At 41.2% G+C, this 17,134-nt stretch overlaps 2 protein-coding genes across 4 annotated transcripts in view; both read right to left on the reverse strand.

Annotated features, from left to right (window-relative positions):
* TBC1D1 (TBC1 domain family member 1) overlaps positions 1 to 17,134 on the reverse strand; it is a 373,516-nt gene that overhangs the window by 354,590 nt on the left and 1,792 nt on the right. The window lies entirely within an intron of this gene.
* PGM2 (phosphoglucomutase 2) overlaps positions 8,224 to 17,134 on the reverse strand; it is a 49,540-nt gene continuing 40,629 nt past the window's right edge. Inside the window, exon 14 of the mRNA XM_073608937.1 lies at positions 8,224 to 9,551. Coding sequence (XP_073465038.1) covers positions 9,449 to 9,551 — 103 coding nt within the window. The 3' untranslated portion in view covers positions 8,224 to 9,448. The remainder of the gene's footprint in view (positions 9,552 to 17,134) is intronic.

Consider the following 17,134-nt stretch of genomic DNA (forward strand, 5'->3'; position numbering starts at 1 on the left):
CTGGTATGGTAATTAAGCATAAGACATTAGACATGGCTCATGTCTAAATTGGTCCTAGTACAACAGTAAGGTAAGGATCTTAGGTTGGAAGCTCCTTGCGAGCAGGGACTGATATAAATGTACAATATATAAAACATTGTGTAAATTGTTCTTGCTATATAAATAGCTACAATAATATAAAAGTTGAAGCCTGAGTGAACAAGGCCTAAATCCACTGTTGAAGAAATTATATGACATAATTAAAAGTGATCTATGACATTCCTCTTGCCATCTAACAGTAATAATGCACAGAGGCGTTTGTGAACTCCATATAGCTCTCTAGCAAGCCCTAGATAGCAGCTGCAAAAACTCTGTGCAAAAATCAACTCAGTAGGTCGTAACTGAAATAGCCTTTAATTATCCACAGAACAAAGCCGGAAATGAATTAGTGTGACGTTTACTAAAATCCTTACAGTGCAACTGACATTGACAGCATTGTTTCTATCTTCATTCAAATTGAGTTACTTTATCATGCAGGCATATTTTGAGCAGAAATATTAAAAGGCAGCTCTGCTGCTGTCCAACTATCATAAACCAGAAGATTATCAGTTATTTTAAAGTTTTATCTGCCTGCTAATAAAACATAAAACGTGGAACTAAGGGCATTTTTTTAAAGTTTTGGATAGAGTGGAGATTAGCATACCGGTCATATTTTTAAATCACACTCTATGTGCCCCGCTGGGAGATTCATCCTCTCCATTTGTCCTGTTTACCGTTCTTATTGAAAGAAAAAAAAAGAAAAAGAAAATCCCAAATTTTGGGCTGACACCAGACCAGTAACAGAGGGGAAATCTTCCAACAGTGACACTAATTCAGGTGGCACCCCGACACTCCCTCACTTTCTAGGGATTTCCACTCACTTCTGCAAAGGTTTTGCTGTTAGTTACATTTTGAGCTGCACAACAAATACTACTGCATATTGCTGTCTATAGGAGGTGAGGATATCTTTAGATACACAGTTGTGGATTATTAGGCTCCTTTTACACTGGGGGCGTTGGCGGTAAAACAGCGCTATTTTTAGCTTTACCGTTGTTTTTGCGGCGGTATTCGGCCACTAGCGGTGCGGTTTTAACCCCCGCTGGAGGCCGAAAAAGGGTTAAAACCGCTTGCATAGCGCCGCTACAGCAGCAGTATTGCCGCGCTGCCCCATTGATTTCAATGTGAAGGAGCGGTGAATACACCGCACCTTCACCGCTCCAAAGATGTTGTTTGCTGTTTTTTTCTCTCCTGCCAGTGCACCGCTTCAGTGTGAAAGCCCTCAGGCTTTCACACTGGAGAAACAGCAGCGGCAGTTTTAGGTCGGTTTGCAGGCGCTATTTTTAGCGCAATAACGCCTGCAAACCGCCCCAGTGTGAAAGGGGCCTAAATCTTCTCTTTTGTAAAAATGCAACTTTCAGTTTTGAAATTAAAGTTTGAAAATAAACAAATTGGGTCAAATTAAAAAGACACCTACACTGACAGAAATATAGTTGAGGAAAGTGGGGAAAATAGCACTAGATCCATAGGGCTCTCTCATTGGTAGCCTAAGATGTTGATATAAATGATCTGGTTCCCAGGCAGGCAACTTCTACACCCCAGAGGCTCTCCATGAAAATGAAAATTGAGCGCCACACTACAGCCAAGAGGTACAGATATAACTTTACTCCAATAAAAGTCTAGGGAAACAATCCAAAATTAGCCAACGTGTTTAAGGGGTCCAACAGAACCCTCTTTATTAGGGATTGACTGACAACAGCTAACCTACCTTACATGAGTTGAGGTGGGTGAGGTGAGTTGGGTATAGGGTGGTGTCAGCATAGGAAAGGGTCTTCAAACTCACACCAAGTTATCATACAGTACTAGTTTGTATGGCATTGGTGCAAACCTTATACCGGTGAGGAGATAGAGGGCAGACATTATTGTGCACTTTTAGCCCTGGCTCACATTGATGTGATTTGACATGTCAAATCACATGCCAAATCAGCGGCAACTGCACTGTGCGAATCGGTGCGACGCCGCAACGATTCCCAAAATTAGTTTCTGTACTACTTTTGGCGATATTGGGGTGCGATTTCCATTGACATCTGTGCAGAAACCCGCAAAGATGTCTCTGAAATCGCCCCCGAAATCGGGACTGACATGCGGGAATGAAATCATGCGAGTTCAACTGAATTCGCACGATTTCATTCCCGCAGTCAGTGTGAGCCAGGGCTTAAGGAGAGATATGGAAAAATGTGTTCAAGCATTGTAGGTCTATACAAAAAACAGACACCGCTTAAAGTAGAACTGAGCCCTGAAAACAAATAATACATTATAGCATACCAAGTCATAGATGTGGAGAAGGCATTTGCTTTTCAGGCCAAATACAGTGCCTTTAAAAAGTATTCACACCCCTTGAAGTTTTCCACATTTTGTCATGTTACAACCAAAAAAAACCATAAATGTATTTTATTGGGATTTTATGTGATAGATCAACACAAAGTGGCACATAATTGTGAAGTGGAAGGAAAATGATCATTTGCAAAAAAATCTGAAAATTATTTATCTGAAAAATGTGTTGTGCATTTGTATTCAGCTCCCTTTACTTTGATACCCTTAACTGAAATCTATTGGAACCAATTGCCTTCAGAAGTCACCCAATTCGTAGAGTCCACCTGTGTGTAATTTAACCTCAGGATAAATACAGCTGTTCTGTGAAACCTTCAGGAGGTTTGTTAGAGAACCTTAGTGAACAAACAGCATCATGAAGGCCAAGGAACACACCAGACAGGTCAGGGATAAAGTTATGAAGAAGTGTAAAGCAAGGTTAGGTTATAAAAAAAATATCCCAAGCCTTGAACATCTCACGGAGCATTGTTCAATCCATCATTCGAAAATGGAAAGGGTATGGCACAACTGCAAACCTACCAAGACATGGCCGTCCACCTAAACTGACAGGCCGGGCAAGGAGAGCATTAATCAGAGAAGCAGCCAAGAGGCCCATGGTAACTCTGGAGGAGCTGCAGAGATCCACAGCTCAGGTGGGAGAATCTGTCCACAGGACAACTATTAGTCGTGTTCTCCACAAAACTGGCCTTTATGGAAGAGTGGAAGAAGAAAGCCATTGTTTAAAGAAAGCCATAAGAAGTCCTGTTTGCAGTTTGCGAGAAGCCATGTGGGGGACACAGCAAACATGTGGAAAAAGGTGTTCTGGTCAGATGAGACCAAAATTTTACTTTTTGGCCTAAAAGCAAAACGCTATGTGTGGTGGAAAACTAACACTGCACATCACCCTGAACACACCATCCCCACCGTGAAACATGGTGGTGGCAGCATGTTGTGGGGATGCTTTTCTTCAGCACGGACAGGGAAATTGGTCAGAGTTGATGGGAAGATGGATGGAGCCAATTACAGGGCAATCTTAGAAGAAAGCCTGTTAGTCTGCAAAAGACTTGAGACTGAGACCTTCCAGCAGTACAACGACCCTAAACATACAGCCAGAGCTGCAATAGAATGGTTTAGATCAAAAGCATATTCATGTGTTAGAATGGCCCAGTCAAAGTCCAGACCTAAATCCAATTGAAAATCTGTGGCAAGACTTGAAAATTGCTGTTTACAGATGCTCTCCCCATTCAATCTGACAGAGCTTGAGCTATTTTGCAAACAATAGGCAAAAATGTCACTCTCTAGATGGGCAAAGCTGGTAGAGAGATCCCCAAAAAGACTTGCAGCTGTATTGCAGTGAAAGGTGGTTCTACAAAGTATTGACTCAGGGGGGCTGAACACAAATGCACACCACAATTTTCACATATTTATGTGTAAAAAATGTTGAAAACCATTTATCATTTTCCTTCCACTTCACAAATATGTGCCACTTTGTGTTGGTCTATCACATACAAGCCCAATAAAATACATTTACATTTTTGGTTGTAACATGACAAAATGTGGAAAATGTCAAGGGGTATGAATACTTTCAGCTATCTTTATTGAAGTACAAAACCCTCTTCCCCTTATGCAATGAAGATATTGGGGTGGCTGGGGTTCCTCGGTTTTTTTAGCCCTTTGTAAGGGTTACAATGCCGATGCTCCACAGACATAGAACAGTGAGCAAGCATTGTCATAGAATGGTAGAAACAGAAAAATGATGGCAATAAAAAGACCAAGTGATCCATCAAGTCTTTTTTTTTGTCTGAGTATAGATCTAGGTTTGTCCCAAGCATATTTGAAGCCATTTAGTGGTGACTGACTCACTATCCCTGCTCGAAGAATATTCAAAGAATCAACTACCTTTTCAGTAAAATACTTCCTAAGATTAGCTTTGAACTTTCCTCCAGTTAGTTTGAAGTCATGTCCCCATGTTCTTGATCTCAGTTTCATATTGAAAATACTGCCCTCTTAAACCTTATCCACTTCCTTGATGCATTGAAAAGCTTCCATCACATCACCCCTTTAACTTCTTTCCTCTAGAGGAGTCTAGACTGTACCATATTAAGTTCCTTAAGTCGCTCTCGATGTGTTTAATCCCCCAGACCTTTCACTAATTTTTGTTACCAGTCTCTGGTCTCGGAGACTTGTCAACCTAGGGCAGGAATTATTTGTACAATATTGGAACAGATTTTGGTGGTTATATAAAAAATGTCATCTAGTGTAGGTCAGAGCTGTGTCATTTGCTATATCAGCTTTCCAGAAAGCATGCACAAAAACCAAAGCATTGTGTGTTATGTAATGTACATCCTCACATTACCAGATATGACCTTGATCCTCATTGTTTGTAACCACCATCATAGCTTAGTATTCTACAGGAAGGTTTTATTAAATTGTCTCAATGGACTGCTATTTTAAACATATGTTTGAATGCAAGAGGTATCTACTGTCTATAAATAGGCTGGTTGTACCATATGTCTCATATATCAGCAGATGTCCAGCCTTTAAAGATCACATAGTGGTGTTTGAGTGAACTTTGATCTACCAGTAAAAAAAAAAAAAAAATAAAAAAATGAAAATTTCAGCTATGTCATCAGGTCTGAACTCCTTCCAGAGTTCATCTAGCACTTCATAACCAGGGGAGCAGTACAACACAGAGCTTACAGTCTGCAGTGGGCTTCATTCAAATGACACACAATAATAAAAATTATTATAAATCTGGACTCGTTTTTATATAGAAAGTTCTACATGCAAATTTAAGTCTTGGACCTGTAGAATCAGGAAGGCAAGCCATCTTTTGCCACCTCCTCCCCTGCAGGTTAACTAGATCACTGGTAAGACCATCCCTATTTATTAGGGCTCCATACATGCTAGTATAAATAAAATTAATAAATCTGATTTTATAATGACAATATACCTCCATAGGTTCAAACTACAAAGCTATCACATCAGGATAAAGATTTATTTTCAAAAGAGTGACAAAAAAAATGACAGTCACATGGCTAAAATACAGATCCTTATCCTTGCTTTAAAGCTTTGTGAACTGAGCTTTATTTTAGAAGCAGAACTACGTACCTCCACTCTAGCAATGCGATGTCTCAAGTTCCATCACCAGCATATTTGCTCAGATCTCAGGGATCACTGTCTTCAGCCATCTTTATCGGCCAGCCTAGGAGGACGTAACTCATGCACATCTCTGTGTACAACATTACGAAGATTGCTGGCAGGGAGAAAAGGAGCCATTTACCACAGAAGAGACATTGGGGTTGATTTACTAAAGGCAAATCCACTTTGCACTACAAGTGCACTTGGAATTGCAGTCACTGTAGATCTGAGGGGGACATGCAAGGAAAAACAAAAAAAAAAACAAAAAAAAAAAACAAAAAAAAAAAAACAGCATTTTTCCTTGCACATGATTGGATGATAAAATCAGCAGAGCTTCCCCTTAGTTCTACAGCGACTGCACTTTCAGTGCACTTGTAGTGCAAAGTGGATTTGCCTTTAGTAAAATCAACCCAATTGTATTTATCTCCTACAGCTATAAGCCTTCCTGCTAGCAACTCCCCCGCAAACTAAAGTTTCACTTTAACTGCTTTCAGATACCATCAGCAGTATATTGCAAGATGAGCTTCTGTAAAGGAGCACCAGGATCCTAAGAGAATACCTAAATGGATTTGAAAAAAATGGTCCATAAAAAAAAAAATAGATTTTAGTTGTAGGTAGAGTGTGGTATACTAGTTCACATACTACAGGTCTGGGATCTTCCTACCACTGACCTCTGAGTCTCACTTATTGTGCATTCTCCATTGTATACAACAGAAATGAAATAACGTACAGAGTTGGGACTCCTAGGAATGGCCCCAGCAGGTGTGTACACTTAAAGTGGTTGTAAACCCTCACATATACCCAGTGAAGTGAACACTCTCAGCGGATACACAGAGATGAAAAATCTCACTACATACGTTTTACTTATAAAATCTACTGTCTTTCCCTTTCTACACTCTTTGGAAAGCGCAGATCGTTTTACAAATCTTGTTTACTCATTCAGCAGTGGGAGGGGAGTCTGGGCATACACTGTGTGAGAGCTGATTGGAGGAAAGGTACACCCCCCCCCCCTTCACATTGGCAGAGAAACTTGCAGAGCTGCAGTCTGAATAGCTTTATTAAATATGAATGCTATACTTACCTACTCTGTGCAATGGTATTGCACAAATTGGCTCTGATTCTCCCAACAGCGCTCTTGGCTCCTCCTCCTTGCTATGGGAGCAGACAGGCAGACTCAATCCGGAGCCAGGCTGTGTGTGTCCATAGACACACACAGCGCAGCTCAACTCCCCCCCCCCCACAGGCTTTGACTGACAGCAGCAGGGCCAATGACTCCTGCTGCTGTCTCAGTCCCTGTGAGTAGAGGGAGAGAAGAGATGCAGCCGTGCACAGTGCTGGATTGATTGAGGACTCAGGAAAGGATTTAGGGAGGTGGGGAACAAAGTCAAACTGTGAAAAAATTTTTTTTACCCTACTGCAGGGAATGCATTACTTTAGGAGAGATCTCACCATTGGACTTCCCGAGAGCCATAATAAATATCTGGGTGAATAAAATAGTATTAATCCAAAAAGCAAACATTTATTATGCTGCAGCTTACCAATTCTTAGATGTGAAGGCTGCAAAAGGTCTCTAGCCTTTCTTCCCTTTGTTTTCCCCTGGTGATCTGGCCAGTAAGTTTGTTTTTCAACAGAACAAACGGTCCTGCAGATATAGCAGTTTAGAGGAATGAGAAAAACCATTTAACACTGACATGGGTGCTTACAATGATCAGCTTCAACCTAAAACCTTTAATCTGTAACTGCTTAAAGAGAATTTGCTGAAATTTGGTTTCAGCTTGTTAGTTTATCTAAATCTGCGAGTACATCTTACACTACCCTCTCCCAAGAACAATGCTGCTGTCCAAAAGGTGTCTTTATTGCTTATTCATGCAGAGTGCAGGCACCCTAAGCCAGGAAGTGTGTAGAGCTGGATCACCAGGTGAATACATAGGGAAAAAACCCAATGCAGCAACAGCATTTAAAGTGTGCGTTATCCTAAAAATATTACTTTACTTCTTCAACCATAAAGTATCTGGTTGAACCTGCCAGTCACATTTCTTCCTTGTTCTAAACTGACCACACAAAGCACAGAAGCTGATCAGCTCTTGCATGGTCAGTTTTCATCCTGTAGCTTAGGGTTCCCCAAACTTCTTAAACAAAGGGCCAGTTTCCTGCCTTTCAGACTTTAGGAGGGCCAGACTGGGGCCAATGGGAGTAGAAAATGCCCTAGCATCAATGGGAGTCCACAATGTCTCAGGCCTTGTGGACAGTGTTTTTTTTTTTTTTTAAATGTGGTCGGTAGGAGGAGGAATAATATCCCATCATTGGTATTAGTGGCAGGAACAGTGCACTCTTGTTGGCATCAGTGGGACGAACAGTGCCACATCATTGGCATCAGTGGGAGGAACAGTGCCACATCATTGGTATCAGTGGGAGGAACAGTGCTCCACTGTTGGTGTCAGTTAAAGTAATGGTGCCTCATCATTGGTGTCAATAGGAGAAGTAGTGCCTCAAAGGCCTGACAAAAAAGCAAGCAAAGGGCCACACCTGGCTTTGGGCCGCAGTTTGGAGACCACAGATTTAGCTGGTTATTCAGAGGCAAAGGACACTGTGCAAACACACATCATGCCATTATTGGATTCAGCTACTACACATCTCATCACAGTTGAGCTATTGGTCCAGCAGATATTCAACATAAAAGGAACAATGACACAGCTATTAGTGTTTAGTTGAATTTAATGGCAGACAGTGTGTATACACAATTGCATAAATTAGGAAATTCAAGTTTAAAATACAGAGAAAGGAATGATTTCTGTAAACAGAAGATTTAAGGCTTGGTCAAGTTCATAATGGCTATAAACTGGTTTACAACTGAGCTTCCATTGCTGAGGTTTATAAAGTGGCAAGGTTTAGCAGTAACTGAAGCCAAATAGTATAAAAATACTTCACTATGAAGAGAAGAGAATAGAAACCTGTACTGCTTCTAGTCTAACCACAAGATACTACAGCTCTCTTGCGAGACAGAAACTTTCTGGAGTATATAGGGGTACTACAGTTGTAGCTTATATTTGTTTCCCAATGTTTAGTATGAATGATACTAAACCAGTATATTGTAGCAGTGCACCAGTGTCAAATGCATTTATAGTTACAGATGGATATTATGTACTGTATCTTGTAACCAAGGCTAGATTCATACTTCCTGGCCCACTAAGCCAACCAACTTGTTCTGCCCATTCTTATCCCAGTAAATTGGCTTGCCCTCATATCATATTAGATCAGATGTCATAGCTGGAGGAGGCGAGCCAAGGCTGGGGGCAGGAAGACTAAAGAGACAGCTTATGACCTTTCCATTAGTACACCTGCAACTGTTCGCTGCAGCAACAGGCAAACTGTCACCCAACAACTTAGTTATAGATATGCTGAACTGTAAACATACAGTAATTATTCCAACCAAGGAAAATGCACACACTGAGCACACACTACTCTGAGAGGCGTCAGCAATTGAATACCTTTCACTACCCACGAGAATGCATTACTGATGTAGAGAACAGAGTGCCTATAATGGCAAGTCTGCTGTCCTAGGCCATGCCCTATGTTGACTGAGCAGAAATCTGGCCCTGCTCATATCCTTGTACTCTCCAGAACGTTTCTTTAAAAATAAATAGATAAAAAATGAATTAGCTGAAAGAATGCAATATAATCTTCTACTGGCCACAATACCGATACTGGGACCAATGGCTGCATTAAAGCATGGCCAAGCAGGAAGGTTTTGCTGTTGCAGTGACATCGGTGTCTGTTAGGTTTGGTTGTATTTCTTAATGTACCTAAAAATAAATCAGATTTTTTCCTAAACGATTGTTAGGCTTTGTGTATTCAGGCTGAAAAACACTAACAAGACTAGCTCCTGAAACCTCTGAAGGCACCATCCTGTCAAACAAGGCCATTATTCTGCTTTTGGCTGCAACTTATTTTTCTCTGGCTGAAAGAAATGTTCTTCGATGGCATCAGCAAGGTCATTCAGTTCTTTCTTCAACTGATCATAGTCACTGAAAAAAAAAAAAAAAAAAACACATGACAATGTTATCTCCACTTGTATTTCAAGATTTTACATTTGTGAGAATTTTTCTCTATGAAGATAGACCGAAGTATCACCAGCTCACTGATTGGTTTCACTTGCTGCCTGGAACAAGAAATAGTTTTGTACTGGTCTTATTCCAACAGAGTCAAGTTACTGCTTTGCTCCAAACACTGTTTATTAACCGCTTCCAGACCGCCACACGCAGATATACTGCGGCAGAAGGGCACGGCAGATTAACGTACCTGTACGTGGCCCTTTAAGAGGTGGTGATCAGTGATGTGTCACACACAGCCCCTCCGCCCCCCAGTTAGAATCACTCCCTAGGACACACTTAACCCCTACAGCGCCACCTAGTGGTTAACCCCTTCACTGCCAGTTACATTTTTACAGTAATCAATGCAATTTTTTAGCATTGATCGCTGTATTAATGCCAATGGTCCCAAAAATGTGTCAAAATTGTCTGATGTGTCCGCCATAATGTCGCAGCCACGATATAAAAAAAAAAAAAAAAAAAAAAAAAAAAAAGACATCAATTTTATTTGGGTATAGAGTCGCACGACCGCGCAATTGTCAGTTAAAGCGACGCAGTGCCGAATCGCAAAAAGTGCTCTGGTCTTTGGGCAGTAATATGGTCCGGGGCTTAAGTGGTTAAACTCCACTTTCGTGAGAAAACAAAAAATTGCATATTAACCACTTCAGCCCCGGAAGAATTTACCCCCTTCCTGACCAGAGCACTTTTTGCGATTCGGCACTGCGTCGCTTTAACTGACAATTGCGCGGTCGTGCGACGTGTCTCCCAAACAAAATTGACGTCCTTTTTTTCACACAAATAGAGCTTTCTTTTGGTGGTATTTGATCACCCCTGCGCTTTTTATTTTTTGCACTATAAACAAAAAAAGAGCGACAATTTTGAAAAAAATGCATTATTTTTTACTTTTTGCTACAATAAATGTCCCCCAAAAATATATAAAAAAAAAATATGTTTTTTCCTCAGTTTAGGCCGATACGTATTCTTCTACATATTTTTGGTAAAAAAAAAAAAAAAAAAAAAAAAAAAAAAAAAAAAAAAAAAAAAATCGCAATAAGCGATTATTGATCGGTTTGCGCAAAAGTTATAGCGTTTACAAAATAGGGGATAGTTTTACGGCATTTTTATTAATAATTTTTTTTTAAATGGCAGCGATCATCGATTTTTATTGTGACTGCGACATTATGGCGGACACATCGGACATTTTTGACACATTTTTAGGACCATTGTCATTTATACAGCAATCAGTGCTATACAAATGCACTGATTCCTGTGTAAATGACACTGGCAGTGAAGCGGTTAACCACTAGGTGGCAGTGTAGGGGTTAAGTGTGTCCTAGGGGCGTGTTTCTAACTGCAAGGGGCATGGCTGTGTGTGACACGTGACTGATCTCTGCTCCGATGACAGGGAGCAGAGATCCAGTGACACTGTCACTAGGTAGAACGGGGAGATGCTTGTTTACATTAGCATCTCCCCGTTCTTCCTCCCCGTGAGGCGATCACGGGTATCCCCGCGGCGATCGAGTCTGCGGGACCCGTGACCCGACCCATGGAGCTTGCCGCGTGCACTGGCCGCCTCTTAAGGGGGAACGTACAGGTACGTGGTTTTGCCTGTACGAGCCCTTCTGCCGCAGTATATCTGTGAGAGGCGGTCAGCAAGCGGTTAAAAATAAAAGTAATACAGTGTGTACATTTGCAACTCAAGCCACATGGTAATTGAATGTAATTAAAAATTACTTTTCCTTTTCAATCTGCAGCGCTGTAATTTTCTGTACAATGCTCACTGATTTTCCCAAAAGTCTGCACTAAGATACAAGTCAGGTTTTTGGCATCCCCTGCAACAAATGTTATTTTTGATGATACTCCCAAAGGGAAAATCACCTCTGAAGGAATGCAGACCTCGCCACTTTCCTCATTCGAGCCCTGCAGCTGCAGCAGCTGACTGATAATTTTAAAACCACTCCCATTAGATTCATTCTGAACATGGACACAGACAAACAGCTATTTCAGAATAACAAAAGGTAGGAATCTGCAACAAAGTTTGTGTTAAAATCCTTGTAATGTACATAGAATACCCAGAGGGGAAGGTTTTTTTTGGAGTTACTCTTTAATAAGATAAAATAGTATGGCTTTGAGTTAATCTAGGCACAGAGAAGTTGCTTCCCATCTTAGGATGGGTTTATAAAGAAGAGTGCGTCTGTTAATGTGTGAATGTAAGGGTTTCGATCCACTGCTGAAGGAGGCCTCAGCAGCAAGAATCCCTGAGCCCTCCACGTACATATACAAGGACAAATACAAACTTAATACAAAGTGATACATATATTAAAATGGTTCTAAAGGCTGAAGGTTTTTTACCTTCAGCATGCAGATCCCCCCCAGCCCCCTCCCCCCCATACTCACCTGAGCCCGATCCAGCAATGTGCACAAGAGCAGAAGCTCTTCTGGGTCTCTCCCTCCTCAGAGGGACACAGCAGTGAGCCATTGGCTCCCACTGCTGTCAATCACAGCAAGTGAGAAGGGAGCAGGAGGTGGGGCTGAGCCACACTCTGTGCATCTTAAAGACAGGAGCGATCAAGCATGAGTGCCCCCAGAGTATTCAGCTTGCTTTGGGGGCACCCAGCATGGGAAAAGGGGCCAGGCGCACCGGCGGGGGACACAAGAAGAGAAGAGGATGGGGGCTGCTCTGTGGAAAACGATTACACAAAGAAGGTATGAGATGTTATTTAAAAATGTGAACATTTACAAAACACTTGAACCCCTTGGCGCTGTCCACATGCAAATCTCCCTTTGTGCTGGGAAAACCCCATACCGACTATCAGGACCTGGAACTTCCGATTCACCTGATTGTCCCCGATTGGCTATCACAGTGATCAGTTACTGTGAAACCTGCCCCCGTGTTTTCTATCTCTGTGAATGGTGGCGAAAGATACATCGTAGGAGCAGGAGAATTTATTTTGGGTTGTTCTTTGGTGGTAGGTTATGGTAGTAGTAAGCAATATACAGCTAAAATAAAAAAAAAAAAATTTATAATATATATATATATATATATATATATATATATATATATATATATATATATATATATATATATATATATATATATATATATATATATATATATACATACACACACACACACATACATATATATACACACATTATATATATTTACTATTTTGGGACAGTTTTTCATTGTTAAGAGAAAAACTAAAAATCAGGAGATATCCATTACCATTTACCACCAAATGAAAGTCTAATTTGTCCAAACAAAAAAAAAAAAAAAAAAAAAAAAAAAAAGGTATAATCCACCTGGATACACCAAGTAGTAGTTATGATTGTGCTTAGTCATGAAGGGGTTAAGAACTGACTCCAATATCATCTATGTAAAATAATACACAAAGCTAAAGTAATAAGTCCAGTGTTAAGGTGTATTCATATAAGAAATGAAGAACAAATCATGCAGAGCTTTCTGCAACACAGACTATCTCGCAAAGAAGACTAATAAAAGAACAAATATCACATATATAAAAAAAGTTGTGAAATTCATGTATAAAAAAGGCATAAGACATTGCATAGAGACCCTGGTAAGGTTGCAGCAGCCAGGGGTCTTATCCCTAAACCATTTACTCCTATGTTGTCTATGTACATTGTGCATAAAGGCAACACATTTCAGAATGCATAGGTTAATGTTAAGGTATTTTCATACAAGGAAAAAAAAATCTCAGCAACTACAGGTGTTCTTTATACCCGCCTACCACCGTGTCTGATACTGTCCGCCAGAAAGGAAAAAACTGGAGAGCATACTATATACTGGTTACCCATAATAAATACGTTTTCACCATGTCAAAGTGGTGGATAGTTGCCACATCCCTGATATATAAAAAAAAAAAAAATGCCCCATGTGGGATTTTGAAGGTAACACCACTGGTATAGAGTAAAAAAGCTTTTATTTGTAAATGTAAAATTGGATCAGTCACACATGTGGTGATCAGTTAAAACGATGACATAAAGACAAAAAAAAAAAAAAAAAAAAGACAAAAAAAGGAACACACGAATTCATAGCAAGCATACAAAATGTATTAAAAAGTATCTTACGAGAGCCCTCCACACAGATCAAGGTGATATGCAGATTACAGTGAGGTACTGCCAGGGTGGATGGTGCCCTAACAAAGAAGAACCCCAAACGGGAGATCACAGGAAGAGGGGGCAGGTCACTAATCCTTGTTGGCATATCTAAAAAGGACCAAGAAGGGCCGCATCAAGGCTTAGATACTTTTTGATATTCATCATATTGAATATATGTTCACATATCTATATATACACACAAAGATATGGAGATACCCAGTCGATGCTTTCTACAAGGAAATGCGTTGGTTGGAGAGAACCCCGTGACGTCACCACGCACCAGCTGATGATCTGAAGAATTTGGAAGCTATGTGTATATTTCTGTGCATGCACAAAAAATCTATTTTTTTTTTTTTTTTTAATAAATACCAAAAGATTTTACTGCACTATGAAGCTCTCCTTCCTTTTTTAAACAAACCATTTAAACCTACACTGGATTAACTGCTAGAAAGAAAAAAAGGGAAAGATCAGATTTATCCTGCCATCCCTTCTGATCAAATCAGGAGGAATCATCACAGCTGACCACTGAAGCTGCCGGAGACCGTGGAGTGAGTGTTTCAGCCTGTCGCTTTGGATGAGAGAGCGCCGCTGATCCAGCTCCAGGAGCCGATCGGGTGTACAATCATCGCAGTGGGTTACTGTTATGAGGCGATTTTGACCCTTATAATCTGGGGTCCTTCAGATCTGGTAAGAGGCCATCTGGCTCTTTTTGATTATATGTTCAGTCTCCAGCATTTACAGGATTCCCTGCTGAGTGTGATTATCTGTGTATCCTCCAGAAGTCTAACACAGGACTTTTCCGGAGAGTGTGAGGGGCGGCATTCTAAAAACTCTTTTTTGCGCTGTTATTTTGTTACTTTGTCTTTTTACACAATACAACCAAAATATTTATTTTAGGTTGTACGTTTTGTCTCCACTTTAATATAAATATTAGAGACTATTCATAGCACTAGCACCAAGAAATTTTTTTTTTTTTTTGTGATTATTCATGTGTTGCACTTTTTTCACATTACTGGTTTAATAGTTTGCGCTATCTTTTTTTGTGTTTCTATCTTGTGTCTTAAATAAGTATTTAGTTTTGTCAGAAGATAGCAGCATTCACTAAATTCATTTTTTATATATTTTCAATGTTTCATGGTTTTCACCTAACCTATTTTTATGTAGGTATTAATTCACATGGGTGGTGGGGTTAGCGCAGATTAAACTATTTACACATACTGTTCACATACCTACCTCGCTGTAATCTGCATATCACCTTGAATTCACTATGTGTTCCTTTTGTCTTTTGTTTTGTTATGTCATGGTTTTAACTGATCATCACATATGTGACTAATCCAGTTTTACATGTACAAATAAACGTTTTTTTTTTAATTTTTTTCCAGTGGTGTTACCTTCAAAATCCCACACAGGGGGCATTTCTGGTTACCCATAATAGGTACAGCAGACCCTAGGCATAGCCAAATATTTTAGTTGGAACAGAAGGAAATACAAGTCCCCTTAATACTACATATTTAACCACTTGTTACTGGGCACTTACACCCCCCTCCTGCCCAGACCAATTTTCAGCTTTCAGCGCTGACGCACTTTGAATGACAATTACGCGGTCATACAACACTGTAAACAAATGAAATTTTTATCATTTTTTTCACACAAATAGAGCTTTCTTTTGGTGGTATTTAAATCACAGCTGGGATTTTTATTTTTTGCTAAACAAAAAAAGATGGAAAAATTTTGAGAAAAAAAAAAAAAAAAAAAAAAAAAAAAAAAGTTTCATAGTTTGTTATAAAATTTTGCAAACGGGTAATTTTTCTCTTTCATTGATATGCGCTGATGAGGTGGCACTCGTGGGCACTGATAGGACAGATAAGGCGGTACCGATAAGATGGCACTGATGTGCAGCACTGTTGATGAGGCACTGAGGGCACCAATAGGTGGCACTGATGGACGGCACTGTTGTCCACTGCTAGGTGGCAATGGCAGGTGGCACAGGTGGGCACTGAGGAGCTGGCAGCAGCTCTCCATGATCGGAACTGATGTCCCTCTCAAGGCCGCCGGTGATCAGCTTTTTTTTTCTCCTAACGCTTTCAGCTCGAGGAGAAAAAAAAATAGCCATTTACTGGCTCCGTTTACATCACATGATCAGCTGTCATTGGCTGACAGCTGATCACGTGGTAAGGGGTCGGGATCGACCCCTTACTCCGATCCGGCGAGTCCGCTCGGGCAGGGGAGGACGTCAATAGACGTACTCCCGGCAAAGCAGGTCCACGCTGTAGCCGTCATTCAGCTATAGCATGGATCTGAAGTAGTTAATGAATATAAGCACCAATTCCCCACAGTACACTGTAGTACAGGGTTCACTAAATGGCAGAGCGCAGTCCAGATCAGACCGAGCAACAGTCCTGCATGGACCACGGCTGTGCCACTTATCAGCCTGGGTAATCTCTCACTCTCTAGTCTCCCGCCCGGCCTTGCAATCATCTTTACAGCAGGTGGGGGGGGGGGGGGCAGTGGGAGGTGCTGCATATCGGGACAAAGAGCGGGATTCAGCAATCGCCTGCTTGTTAATGTAATAAGTTGGGCCACTACCACCCTCTGTCCCAATATGCAGCACCTCCCCTCCATTGTGAGGATGATAGCGGGAGACCGGAGAGGGAGAGAACAGCCAGCTGCTAAGTGCCTCCACCCCGGTAGGACTCTGCAGGGGAGGCTGAATGATGAAAGGGGCACTGTGATGTAAAGTAGGAGAGGGGGCTATGACTGCAAGGGGCATTATGATGTGAAGGGGAACGGAGGACACTGTTGGACTGCTTTAAGGGGGGGGGGGGGGGGGGGGACAATAATGTGAAGGGGGTCGGTCATGTAAAGGGGGAGCTTCAATGTTAAGGGGGGGGGGGGGGGGGGAGCTGAGGACCATGATGTACAGGGGAGACTGATGTAAAAGGGAGCTGCAAGGTGTTAATATACAAATATGAGATCCAAACCTCTGCCATAGAAAAATTTAGCAAACTGGATCCCCGTGAACTTTAATGCAAGACCCCTGCTGTAGTATATATAGATTGCTTTATTTACCCACTCAGGTGGGAGACAGTCAAAGCCTACAAGCTCATAAGGTCTCAACAAGTCCAGATCTAGTGATAAATAAAAGCTGCTGACACCCCTGGAAAAGGGTGTAACCAGCGCAACCAGAGGTCCAACACCTGCAGACATTAATGAGCAATTATTAAGCACAGGTTTGTTCATACAGCCAGGTTGCAACTTCTGCTGATCTCTGAGCTACTGTCATTCTGCTCTGCAACTTGAGGCGTTAGGGCTGCTGCTCCTGCCTCCAAATTGTCACACCAATGGTGGAGAAGAACACAACTTGTAAGAGGCACACAGCCATCCATAGCAACCAACAC

The sequence above is a fragment of the Aquarana catesbeiana genome, linkage group LG01, assembly GCF_042186555.1.
Source record: "Aquarana catesbeiana isolate 2022-GZ linkage group LG01, ASM4218655v1, whole genome shotgun sequence".
Classification (NCBI taxonomy): Eukaryota; Metazoa; Chordata; class Amphibia; order Anura; family Ranidae; genus Aquarana; species Aquarana catesbeiana.